At 41.3% G+C, this 13,044-nt stretch overlaps 1 protein-coding gene across 3 annotated transcripts in view; it reads left to right on the top strand.

Moving 5' to 3' along the window:
- Positions 1-12,166, top strand: part of ERGIC3 (ERGIC and golgi 3) — a 55,423-nt gene extending 43,257 nt beyond the window's left edge. For all 3 annotated transcript variants that reach the window (XM_038369263.2, XM_038369262.2, XM_038369266.2), the window contains 4 exons: positions 2,208-2,272; positions 7,285-7,421; positions 10,212-10,267; positions 11,135-12,166. In XM_038369263.2, the coding sequence (XP_038225191.1) occupies positions 2,208-2,272; positions 7,285-7,421; positions 10,212-10,267; positions 11,135-11,214 (338 nt within the window). In that variant the 3' untranslated portion in view covers positions 11,215-12,166. The remainder of the gene's footprint in view (positions 1-2,207; positions 2,273-7,284; positions 7,422-10,211; positions 10,268-11,134) is intronic.
- The last annotated feature ends 878 nt before the right edge of the window (positions 12,167-13,044 follow it).

The raw sequence follows: 13,044 nt of genomic DNA, 5'->3' as shown, positions 1-13,044 counted from the left end.
TTCAGAACAACCTAAACAGCAACAGCACAGCCAGAGCAACTGGGACAGGCTGCAGGGAGAACCCTGGTGGTGCTACCAAATGGGCAAGCCTTCCTGCCCTAGCAAAAATGACACTTGTGCTCTCCCCAACATTTGCTCACTCATTGCTCATCTGCCACTTGGGGGTGGAGCAAATCGGCCTACATAAATGAATGTCTTTTCTGGTATAGCATATGCCACTTTAAAGCACTCCAGATTTCCTCTTGCTCCTCTCCTCCAAATTTCTCCTGCCGTTTGAACCTCCTTACAGTCCTCTGTGCTCTCAAACACACACACCAATTTCCTCTTCCCTCCAACAGCCCATACAAACTCCCCTGCCCACACATGTGCACATGAATGCACACACATGCATGCGCACACACAGTTCCCCCTCCCTCTTGCCCTCTCTAGTGAGTAGATCTGGTGCAGTGAGTAGCTTTAGTAATTATTGCTATTATTTTTGATAAATGAAAGTTCTCCTCCTTCAGAGAAACACCCAAACAATTGTCTTCTTTCAAAATGACTGCCATCTCCCATTGTTCTCACTGAGGTTATAGACTGACTTCACTTAAGATGCCTTCTTTCAAACTGGCCAGCACCTTTCATTGCTCCCAAAGTGAAACTAACAACGAAAGTAAGCAGCTCTTAGGCCTTGTCTGCACAGGAGAGTTATCCAAGTTACACCATTATAGTTCTACTAGTATAACTCCTCATTTGGACACTTGTATTCCACCATAAAGGATACATTTTTGATTTAGCATAAACCCCTTCCTATGCAGCATAAACCCCTTCCTATGCAACATAAACTAACCTGAAAAAAGACACTTGTATACCAGAATCAGAGAGTGCACACAGCAGTTATACCTGTAAACAGTATCAGTCTAAATTCTCATCTTGAGTTATTCAAAAAATATTTCTGGTATAAACAAGGCCTCAGATGGCGGCCTGTGTGTCAAATTCTGAAACGGAACACTCAGCCCCATTGAGCTGTAGGCAGATAAATTCCTTTCTTAAAATGGCTACCTGAGGGCAGTGTGTAGCTTCAGTCTTATTGAGAACAATGGGAAATGGCAGCCATTTTGAAAGAGGGTAGTTCGTCATGGAATTCTGTCCAATAGAACATTATTAGTCAGCCCCTGCTGAAGGAGAAATTCTCAGTTACAATCCACCATGAGCCACAGGTAGCTTGATGGGGCATGTGACTAAAAGCTGTGAGGAGGACTAGAAGAGCCCCCTCCTCTTTCCATCTTCCTTGCAGAATAGCTGCCTTCCGTCGTCCTAATTCCTGAGAACTTTGCCATTCACTCTCTGAGACGAAGCTTGGAAAGTTTTAGCTCCAAAGGTGAATTTTCTAAACTAGCTCTGGCCTCCCTCAAAGGGGAAGGTCCCTTGAGAATTCCTCTGTGGCAAAAGACCACAATCTATGGCCTGGTGGTATAGATTTATTTATATTGTATTTCAAGCACCAATCCTTTGCTCTAGGTGCCTTTGACCAAAATTAAAAGATGCTTGTACACATTTTAAAAGAAACGTGCAATAGTCCATTCACCCTTTAGAGATTCATCTTATCTCACCATCGCCTCAGAGAGATCTATTCCCTTCCCTCAATCTAATCCTCACCCTAAATGCTTGGGGAAAAGAGTGAGCAGGGTATCCAGGAGGGTAGCAGATCTGTGCTGTTGCAAATCAAGTTCCATGGCTAGTATCCTCTGTGGAAAATGCCCTCCCAGCAGGCCCATCTGTCTAAACTAAAGGGCCTCTAAATTAAGCAGTGATGGCATGGGGAGAGAGGTCTCCTCTCAGGTAGACAAGTTCCTAACTATTTCCAGAAGATCAGCGTATTTTAACTTAGCTGCAGGTTTCTACTACCATCCTCGACTATAGCTATTCTGTGTGGCATGGCCATGCAGCATTGCTCTACAGCATGGTTTGGCAGTGTTTTTTTGTGTCTATTTTGTGTGCTGTGGTTATTCCACATTATGTATACTATAATTAGTCAGCATTCTCCCAGCCTGTAACACATCTGGGTAGTTCATAATGATGTGGCTGTCTTCTGCTGTCTGTAGTGGCTGTAGAAAATATCTGCATTAGCATTTGAAGATTTATTAATAAGAGTCAGTGAAGTTCAGAATGGGCACATCTCTGTCTTTTCTGGTTATTCACTATGACTCTTTGTCTTCTGCTGCTAGCTTCCATGATGTTTCAGTACTTCGTCAAAGTGGTCCCTACAGTCTATATGAAAGTCGATGGTGAGGTAAGCACCAATTTTCTTCTTTGTACACACACTGGGGACACTGGTCTCTTTCTGCAGGCCCAACCACAGAAACACTCCTATATTTATATGCTTCTGTGCTTTATTAATTTTGTTATAAGGCATCTCTTATCTTTGAATGTGTAAAGCCTTTTCAAACTGTGATTGGTGGAGCGCTTGCTGGAGGGCACTTGTTTGCTCTTCCTTCTGACTATCCATTTATGTCCCACTCCTCAATGGGGTATCTGCTTCCAGCTGCTTCTGTGGGTCTCGAGGCATCCATGGCAAAAAAGCTTGGATGCCCAAAAAAGCTTGGATGCCCAAAAAAGCAGCTGGGAACAAGAAGGAGCTAGCCTAATCATTTCCATTATATGGGGCTGCTGCTGCTTCATAAAGGGAGGAGAGTGTGGGCATGGAAATGGGAGCTGCCCCCATGCTCCAGCTCCACCAGCAAGACTAAAGGTGCCAATGGCACTGAGCCATGAGTTGTAGTAGAATGACTGGAATGGGGAGTGGGAGGGGAGGGGAACCTGGCACCATGTCCAGTGGAAAAGAAGATGACCTTGCAGGAAAATAGGTTCAGGTAGAGAGGTCTGAGCAGCGAAACAGCATGTGTAAGGGAGAACAGGACCAAGTGGCAGAGAATCATGTGAGGGAATAGGGGGAGAGAGAGGAGCAGGACACACAGGAGTGGGAGATGGAGTGATGAGCAGGAGGAAACAGTAGGAGTCACTCTTTTAAAGAAGGAACACAGTTAAAATGACCTGTATAATTTGCTGTCATCTTATTTCCATGTAAGCAATTATATGTTAGCTTTCATACTATACTCAGACAGATATTATTGCAGTAGTGTGTAAGTGCCACAAGAATATTGTGCAATAATGAATGGGATTGAGATGGGGAGGGAGGGAATCCATGAGATGAGGCCTATTGAGTGAGATGTGATCCTCCGTGTGAAAAGACTTTAAGAACTCTTGGCATACCTCTAAAGCAGTCCATAGCCAGGTTACAAGGGAACCAAGTAAAATGTAATGTATTCCCACAGAAATGAAAGCTTACAGCAGAGGGGGTCATTTGAAGGCTGCAGACCTTGTCAGGCCTCAAGTGGCTTCTCTGGACACAGGCCTCTGCCCTTTAAAAGCAGTAGACCTTGCCAGATGCCAAACTGTGTATTGTGATTGTGGCAAGGAGTTCCAGATGTTTCTGGCCTGATTCTTAATTTAGATGTCTCCCTTACTCCAGTGCCTGCTGCACTTTATTCAACAGGCCATTGTTCTCTGGTTGAATAAGCCTAATCTTGCTTTCCTGTCACTTTTGTTAAAGCAGGCCCCACCATCAACTTCTTCTTTCAGTGTTACACGCCTTCCTTCCAGCTTCACTTGTGTTCACGGGAGAAATGAAATGGCAGGGCCAAGGCTCTGGAATTAGGGGTCAAGGAAGTCATGCAGAGAGTCAAGCCCAGGTCACATGACTGATCAGAAATGAAGTTCATATGGTGGTAACTGCATCATTTGTTTTCACAGCATCATCTAAAAAAATGGTGCCATTTCATCTGGATGCCATGTGCAGCGCTGGTCACCCCATCTCACACAGAGTATTGCACTGTTAGATAAGAATTATTTGTAGCCTGGAAAAACTCTTCCTATGAAGAGAAATTGGAAAGAGTGGTTCCCTGAGAAAGACGATATATAATAGGGGACAAGATACATGGTCTAGGAAAGTTGGCTCAGGAGCTTCTGTTCTCCGTGACTGGTAACACAAGAACAAAGGGACATTCAATGAAATTTAAAAATGGGAAATTCAGAACCGATAAAAGGGAATACTTTTTCACACAATAAGTAATTAGACTGAGGAACACATTGCACAGGAAGTTGTTGAGTCCAAGAACGTGGCAAGATTCATAAAGGGATTATGTCTACATTTATGTGGATAACAAGAATATCCAGGGTTAGAATAGTTAATGCTAACAAAAAGTTTGGAAGAGATACTGATGTTATGGTGTTCACCCAGGCCAGTAAGGGCTTTGGTCATCGTCTGCCCTGTATCCTGGGCTATCTTGTGGCTGTGAAGCTTTGGTCCAGAGCTCTGACCCAAGCAGCCTGCCAGCAGTCCACAAAGCTCATCATGGCTTTGTCTACCCTGGTTATTCCTTGCAGGCTGACCTTGGCTGACCTTAATACCTTTCCAGCCCTGAATTTGCCCCCAAATAATCCTCCAGCAGAGTCCAGTCCACGGGATCCTCACGGAGATAGTGGTAGGTTTGCTGCCTTTACAGAGACAGTCAAACTTCAAGATGTCAGCTTTCTAGAAGCACACACTTTCACAGCATTGATGGTTTATAATGAAAGCAAACTAAGTTTATTAACAAAAGAAACTGGATTAAGTGATACCAAGTAAAGGGTAATGGTAGAGATAGTTACAAGCAAATAAAAGTGAAAACAGACATTTAAAAGTCTAAAATTGACTCTAGCAAGTCTTGTTCAAGTTGGTTTTTTTCTCCCCTGGTTTTCTTTCCAGCTTTTACTGGCCAGCAAGACCAGGACCCATCACAGAGATCAGATAGCTGGTTTCTTTGTCTCGTAAGGTGAAGGAACAAGATGGAGTCTCTCTCTGTTCCGTGTATCTCCAATGGGACTGTCTTTATCTTACAAGTCAGGAAGGTCTCCTGGGGATTCACTCTCCTGTGTCTGTCTGAGGCACAGGAGCCATGTTAGTTCTGTCTCTCTAAAGTTTAGAATCAGGATAATCCCCGCTGGTTTAGCTTGATGGCTTTGTTTACAGCTAATGTGTAAATTGAGGTAAACCCATATTTCTGTGTCTAGGACAGACCTATCCATCACCTTTACCTAGGCTAGGCTGTCTTTTCTTAAACAAATTTTAGTAACATCATACAGAGGGAATTCAGAACTTCATATATAGCGTTAACACATCTATTTTACAATTATATTAATAACAAGTATGTTAAATTCAAAGAATAACAAACCAATCCCAAAAGCAAAATGATTGAAAGGTTACTGCTTCAAAGGTAGTACAATGAACACAAAGATGTAAATATGAAGAGCACCTCAGAAAACTTCCACTCCAAACTAAGAGGAGATATCTTCAGTAGGACTGTAAATTAATTGCAGTTAACTCATGCGATTAACTCAAAATTAATCACAATTTTAAAAAATTAATCTCAATTAATTGCAGTTTTAATTGCACTGTTAAACAATAGAATACCAACTGAAATTTACTAAATATTAATATTAAATGTTTTTTACATTTTCAAATATATTGATTTCAGTTACAACACAGAATACAAAATGTACAGTGCTCACTTCATATTATTTTTAATTACAAATATTTGCACTGTAAAAATGATAAATAGTGTTTTTCAGTTCACCTCATACAAGTACTGTAGTTCAATCTCTTTATCATGGAAGTGCAACTTACAAATGTTGATTTTTTTTGTTACATATCTGCACTCAAAAACAAAACACTGTAAAATTTTAGAGCCTACAAGTCCATTCAGTCCTACTTCTTGTTCAGCCAATAGGTAAGAGAAACAAATTTGTTTACATACATGGGAGATACTGCTGTATGCTTCTTATTTACAATGTCATGTGAAAGTGAGAACAGGTGATCACATGGCACTTTTGTAGCCGGCATTGCAAGGTATTTATGTGCCAGATATATTAAACATTCGTATGTCCCTTCATGTTTTGGCTACCATTCCAGAGGACATGCTGCTATGCTGATGATGCTCGTTAAAAAATAATGCATTAATTATATTTGTGACTGAACTCCTTGGAGGAGAATTGTATCTCTTGCTCTGTTTTACCCACATTCTGTCATATATTTCAAGTTATAGCAGTCTCGGTTGATAATACAGCACGTGCTCATTTTAAGAACACTTTCACTGCAGATTTGACAAAACGCAAAGAAGGTACCAATGTGAAATTTCTAAAGATAGCTACAGCTCTCAAGCCAAGGTTTAACAATCTGAAGTGTCTTCCAAAATCTGAGGGGGACAAGGTGTGGAGCATGCTTTCAGAAGTCTTAAAAGAGCAACACTCTGATGCAGAAACAACAGAACCTAAACCACCAAAAAAAGAAAATCAGCCTTCTGCTAGTGGCATCTGACTCAGATGATGAAAATGAACATACGTTGGTCCGCACTGCTTTTGATCATTATTGAGCAGAACCTGTAATCAGCATGACATCCTCTGGAATGTGAAGGGACATATGAATCCTTAGCTCATCTGGCACATAAATATCTTGCAATGCCGGCTACAACCGTGCCATGGAAACACCCGTTCTCACATTCAGGTGACATTTTTCAGAGTAGCAGCCGTGTTAGTCTATTGATATTTGCACTGTAAAAAAAAACAGTATTTTTCAATTCACCTAATACAAGTATTGTAGTGCAATCTCTTTATCATGAAAATTGAACTTACAAATATAGAATTATGTACAAAAAGATAACTGCATTCAAAAATAAAACAATGTAAAACTTTAGAGCCTGCTAGTCCTACTTCTTGTTTAGCAATTGCTCAGACAAACAAGTTTGTTTACATTTGCAGAAGATAATGCTGCATGCTTCTTGTTTACGTCACCTGAAAAAAGAACAGGAGTACTTGTGGCACCCACGAAAGCTTATGCTAAATTTATTAGTCTCTAAGGTGCCACAAGTACTCCTGTTCTTTTTTCTCCTGTTCTGTTCTGGGGAGGACTTGTGCTCCTACTCACTATCACCACCATTAGGGACCAAAAATCGTTCAGAGCTTGGGGACTTGTGCATGGCTCATTCTCACTCCTGGCTCTCAGTTCTCTAGAATCCTGTAGGATGTCGTCTTTCGTGAAGATAGGGTTAGGTCTGGGAGTGCCCCTCCAAGCATGCTCTAGGGGTACGGTGGTCTTCAGCAGAGGCTCCAAAGTGCAGTCTACGCCACTTAGTCTTTTAGTTACTTTATTAATGAAACAATATTTCCCATATTTATTTCATATTCAGTATTTCCCATATTTCCTGCTAGGTGGTGAGGACTAACCAGTTTTCAGTTACCCGGCATGAGAAAATCGCCAACGGGCTAATAGGCGATCAGGGCCTCCCTGGTGTATTTGTGCTCTATGAGCTTTCTCCCATGATGGTGAAACTGACAGAGAAACACAGGTAAGGGGTATTTCTGTTCACTTCATTCACCCTGCTTGGAAGATGTCGGTGAGGCCAGTTCTTATACAACCTGAACCTCTCCAGATTTCCCAAGGTTTTATAATATGGCCTGTAGTGACAGTAACACACAATGTGTGAAATCTGTGTTTTGTGATGTTTTCAGTGGTTTTTCCATGTATTTTATTGTAGGCAGATATATTGGAACTGTCAGGTTGGAGGGAGGTTACCAGTGGAGTTCCTCAGGGATCGGTTTTGGGACCAATCTTATTTAATCTTTTTATTACTGACCTTGGCACAAAAAGTGGGAGTGTGCTAATAAAGTTTGCAGATGATACAAAGCTGGGAGGTATTGCCAATTCGGAGAAGGATCGGGATATTATACAGGAGGATCTGGATTACCTTGTAAACTGGAGTAATAGTAATAGGATGAAATTTAATAGTGAGAAGTGTAAGGTTATGCATTTAGGGATTAATAAGAATTTTAGCTATAAGTTGGGGACACATCAATTAGAAGTAACGGAAGAGGAGAAGGACCTTGGAGTATTGGTTGATCATAGGATGACTATGAGCTGCCAATGTGATATGGCTGTGAAAAAAGCTAATGCGGTTTTGGGATGCATCAGGAGAGGCATTTCCAGTAGGGATAAGGAGGTTTTAGTACCGTTATACAAGGCACTGGTGAGACCTCACCTAGAATACTGTGTGCAGTTCTGGTCTCCCATGTTTAAAAAGGATGAATTCAAACTGGAGCAGGTACAGAGAAGGGCTACTAGGATGATCCGAGGAATGGAAAACTTGTCTTATGAAAGGAGACTTAAGGAGCTTGGCTTGTTTAGCCTAACTAAAAGAAGGTTGAGGGGAGATATGATTGCTCTCTATAAATATATCAGAGGGATAAATACAGGAGAGGGAGAGGAATTATTTAACCTCAGCACCAATGTGGACACAAGAACAAATGGGTATAAACTGGCCACCAGGAAGTTTAGACTTGAAATCAGACGAAGGTTTTTAACCATCAGAGGAGTGAAGTTTTGGAATAGCCTTCCAAGGGAAGCAGTGGGGGCAAAAGATCTATCTGGCTTTAAGATTCTACTTGATAAGTTTATGGAGGAGATGGTATGATGGGATAATGGGATTTTGGTAAGTAATTGATCTTTAAATATTCAGGGTAAATAGGCCAAATCCCCTGAGATGGGATATTAGATGGATGGGATCTGAGTTACTATAGAAAATTCTTTCCTGGGTATCTGGCTGGTGAATCTTGCCCATATGCTCAGGGTTTAGCTGATTGCCATATTTGGGGTCGGGAAGGAATTTTCCTCCAGGGCAGATTGGAGAGGCCCTGGAGGTTTTTTGCCTTCCTCTGTAGCATGAGGCATGGTTGACTTGAGGGAGGCTTCTCTGCTCCTTGAAGTCTTTGAACCATGATTTAAGGACTTCAATAGCTCAGACATGGGTGAGGTTTTTCATAGGAGTGGGTGGGTGAGATTCTGTGGCCTGCGCTGTGCAGGAGGTCGGACTAGATGATCAGAATGGTCCCTTCTGACCTTAGTATCTATGAATCTATTGGGGATGGCACACATAGTGACACAGTGAAACACCAAGTATTCCTAACCAGTATTCAACAAATAAAACACAGTCAGAGGGTACAAAAGGGTATTTTTTAATGTAGCCATGCTTTTAAATCAGTGTTCTGATGAAAGGAGAATTCACAGCATTTCTGTTACGATGGAAAGGTAATGATGGAGGGATTAAAGTTGTCATCAAATAAACTTTTTGGCAAGACGCCCAGCAATTATTTCCTTTGTGTTAAGAATATTAACAAATGTGTTCACAGAATACAGCATAGTGCACTGTATGTTACCAGTTCTGGTAAGTGAGCTTTTGTGGTGCTGTTTCGCAGCAGAGTCCCGTTTATCTTTGTGTAATGGTGGAAGTACAGCAGAAAAGAGTAAAGACATTAATTATTGGACTTCAATAGCTCAGATATAGGTGAGGTTTTTCGTAGGAGTGGGTGGGTGAGATTCTGTGGCCTGCGCTGTGCAGGAGGTCAGACTAGATGATCAGAATGGTCCCTTCTGACCTTAGTATCTATGAATCTATTGGGCGGGGGCGGGGATTAATCTCAAACACAATCACATTAATGCTACATGAAGATCGTAAAGTTAATCAAATAGAATTTAGCAAACTGAAAAGCTGAGGTTCCTATTTTAGCTGTGTTGCACACACAGGATGTAGTAGTTTTGTTCCTATTTCTCTTATGTCGTACATTAATTACATGTATTACTCTTTGTTAAATATATACCCTTAAACAAGCAGACTGTGCAATGTGGCTCAGTTCACATTACTTAGCTTTATGATATCCTAACTTTTCCACGGTTCTCCATCTTAATCACGTATTAACATGGGGTTTTTGTTTGGTTGGTTGGTTTGGTTTCGTGGTTTTGCATTGTCAGTGCAGATAGGCATTGATGGTAAATTATTTGGGATGAAGAATTATGTATATTTTATTTCATAAAGTGAGTATATCACTTCATGAATAGTGCCATTGATATCAGTGGGCCTATTTGCAAAGTACAGCACCACTCAGCCTGAATGATGGTGGCAGACTCTGACCAGTAGCTGGACAGATTGAATTTTGGGATTTCATTTTTCTTCACCTTCAAACTCTTCCTTTTTTGTTTGTTTAAGCTTTATATTTATAACTTGCAAGCAATCTGTCTAGGTATCCATCTGTCATCAAGGTGCCTGAGCTCATGGAGATTATTCAACCTGTTTTCTTCTCTCTAGGCCCTTTACACACTTCCTCACGGGAGTCTGTGCCATTGTTGGAGGAGTATTTACAGGTATAAGAGCTTTTAGTTTCATTTTTTCCTAAAATGTGCAGGCTTTTCACCCTGCTTATATTAGGACTGAAATATGGATTGAAGCTCCTTTGGGCAGAGATTAGGGCTTTCTTTGCCTTCCCTGAGGTGCCACACATCCTTTGGAGCTATAAATAATCATTAGAATGAAAGTTCATTTATTTACAAAGATCCAGTTCACAATAGAAGTATAAATACAATAATGTCTAATTTCAGCATAAGTGGCAGTATGAAAAGAAGCTAACTTTACACTGAATTTCCATTTGAAACAGTAACAAAGTTGAAGAAATATTACAGAATCTCTGTTGTTACTATACATCTGAGTCATATTTGTCTAGAAAATGTGTCTGACCAGGGAAAAGCTTTTCAGAAACAATTCTTTTTGGCAAATGGATCTGAGTCTTTTTCTAAGCAGGGTGTTTGGGGTTTTCAGGATATGAAGATAGGTTTGGAAATAAATATGCACAATGAAACACATAGGCGTAGGGGTCCATCTGTCGAAGGGAGAGGTCTTGTCCTTTTGCTTTGAAATCCTGGCCCCTTAAATTCTGTGAGAATGGGGTTTAATCTCTTGTATTTTGGGTACCATTCTGTTCTTCAGCATATGCATCAGCTGCCCTGGTGAGAATCATCTTTGTCCCGAGAAGCATAATCACATCTGTGTCTCATTTCCATCGGAGGAGATCAGGGTCTCCACAATCTCCCAGGGAGCTGCAAGGGTTGTTCTCTGTGCTTAGAGCTGGAACTTTGCCCCTGGGGGAATGGTTCTGTGTTTGTCCCATGTGATAAAGCATTTTCTTCTCTGTTTTGTGGAATGTCTGGGTTGATCCTTCTCTTTTCTTCTTTCAGTGGCAGGACTCATTGATTCCTTGATCTATCACTCTGCTCGTGTCATTCAGAAGAAAATAGAGCTTGGGAAGACGACGTAGATACGAAATTGCTGCAGCCCATGAAGAATGCAGAGAGGAACTAAACAAATCCTTCAAGACACAAGTGACCCCCTGAGTGCGCAAAGAGAAGATACCTGGGATTACCAGACAGCCCCACCCCTCCTTCCACCACTGTCTCTTGTTTGGCATTGATTTATGGATAAGACAGCTCAATCCTTGTTCCTGTGAGGATTTTTCATTAGCCATCTTGTCAGGCTCTGCAGACCCTCCTATGGGCAGCCTTTTGTGCCCATCACTGTTGAATTGCCTCTGAGGCTGTTGCAGGAGGAGCAGCATCCTGTCATGAGATGCTGAGTGGATTAAAGTTGCCATCAAATAAACTTTCTGGCAATGCCACCCAGCAGTTATTTCCTTTATGTTCAGAATATTTACAGATGTGCTCACAGGATACAGCTTCAGATACCTGTCAAAATGTGCTGATCCCTCCTGCCTTGCCCTGCAGAATCTCAGGCAACAAGGTGCAAGACCTAGCACATCAGACCTGGTTACAAGATGATAAATCTCTGCCTAGGGCACCTCAAAACTCCAGCAGTAGGGATGCTCAAAACTGCTCTTTCAATGCAAGATAAGTGATCTGTGCTAGTAAGAAACCAATCTTGGCTGTTTTTAAAAATGTTTTGTCAGCTTTTTAAATTGAATCGTATTTTCACTCCCCACATCCTTACCTTTTATAATAAAATATACCATCTGTGGATTTCAGTAAAGCATTTGGTAGAAAGAAAAGGAGTACTTGTGGCACTTTAGAGACTAACAAATTTATTTGAGCATAAGCTTTCGTGAGCTACAGCTCACTTCATAGTTTGTTAGTCTCTAAGGTGCCTTTTCTTTTTGCGAATACAGACTAACACGGCTGCTACTCTGAAACCTGTCATTTGGTAGAGTGACTCAATGTAACTCAATTAATTTATTAAAATTGGTTAATTAACTTTGATCCCATACTCTTACGTGAATTGAAAACTGTCTGAAGGACCACAAAGGTAATGATGAATGGCAAAGTATTCAGGCAGGATGGCGTAGTTGGATCTGTTCTTATCATTTACATTAGTGATTGGCCAAACTGCATGTTAGCAAAGCTAGCAGATGATATTAAATTGAGAACAGTTCCAAAGCAATATAAAATAGGGATCCAGGCCTGACTCTGGACAAACTGGAATTATAACAGTGTACATCAAGATGGAGTAATGTTTGCAAGCGCATAGCAGTGTAAAATTTAGTATAAAATACATTACAGGAATGGTGCAATTATCCCCAAACCAAACGTTGTCAGCCCAAGAAATTCTGAGTTAAGCTTTAAGTTAAAAGAAGCCCAGGTTTGTTCAAGGTATGGAAATGCACCATTAAGGCACCTTGGCCCCAATGTGAGGGCACCCTTAATTGAGGCATTTCCTAACTTTTGAGGGCTTGATTTGGTCACCTTAATGTTCAGGTATTGTAGGGGTTTTTAATGTAATTTCCTACAGTATAAAAAAAGCAAACAAAAATGCCATATTGTGGAACAAAATGACTCCCCCATACTTGATCAGTAGGGTCAGTACCTTTATATCCACAGCACAGAGTAACTTATAGCAGCAGTAGTAGGTTGTCATCCTCTGTGGACCAACCATTAGAAGGCAATGAGAGACTGACAGCAGAGGAATCCTGACATTCAGGAATCCTTGGTACTATTCCAGTTTCTAAGGAGCTTGCTTTCTTCTACCCCATCCCCTCCAGCCTGTTCTTGTCCCAGTCTCAGTTTCTCTCTTTCCCCCACCCATCCTTAGCCCCAGTCAGGTTGCTTCCTCCTATTCTAAGCTTCCCAAGCACCCAAGG

The sequence above is a fragment of the Dermochelys coriacea genome, chromosome 13, assembly GCF_009764565.3.
Source record: "Dermochelys coriacea isolate rDerCor1 chromosome 13, rDerCor1.pri.v4, whole genome shotgun sequence".
NCBI classification, from domain to species: domain Eukaryota; kingdom Metazoa; phylum Chordata; order Testudines; family Dermochelyidae; genus Dermochelys; species Dermochelys coriacea.
Note: the sequence above shows the minus strand (reverse complement) of the source record. Positions and strands in the feature narration are given on the sequence as shown.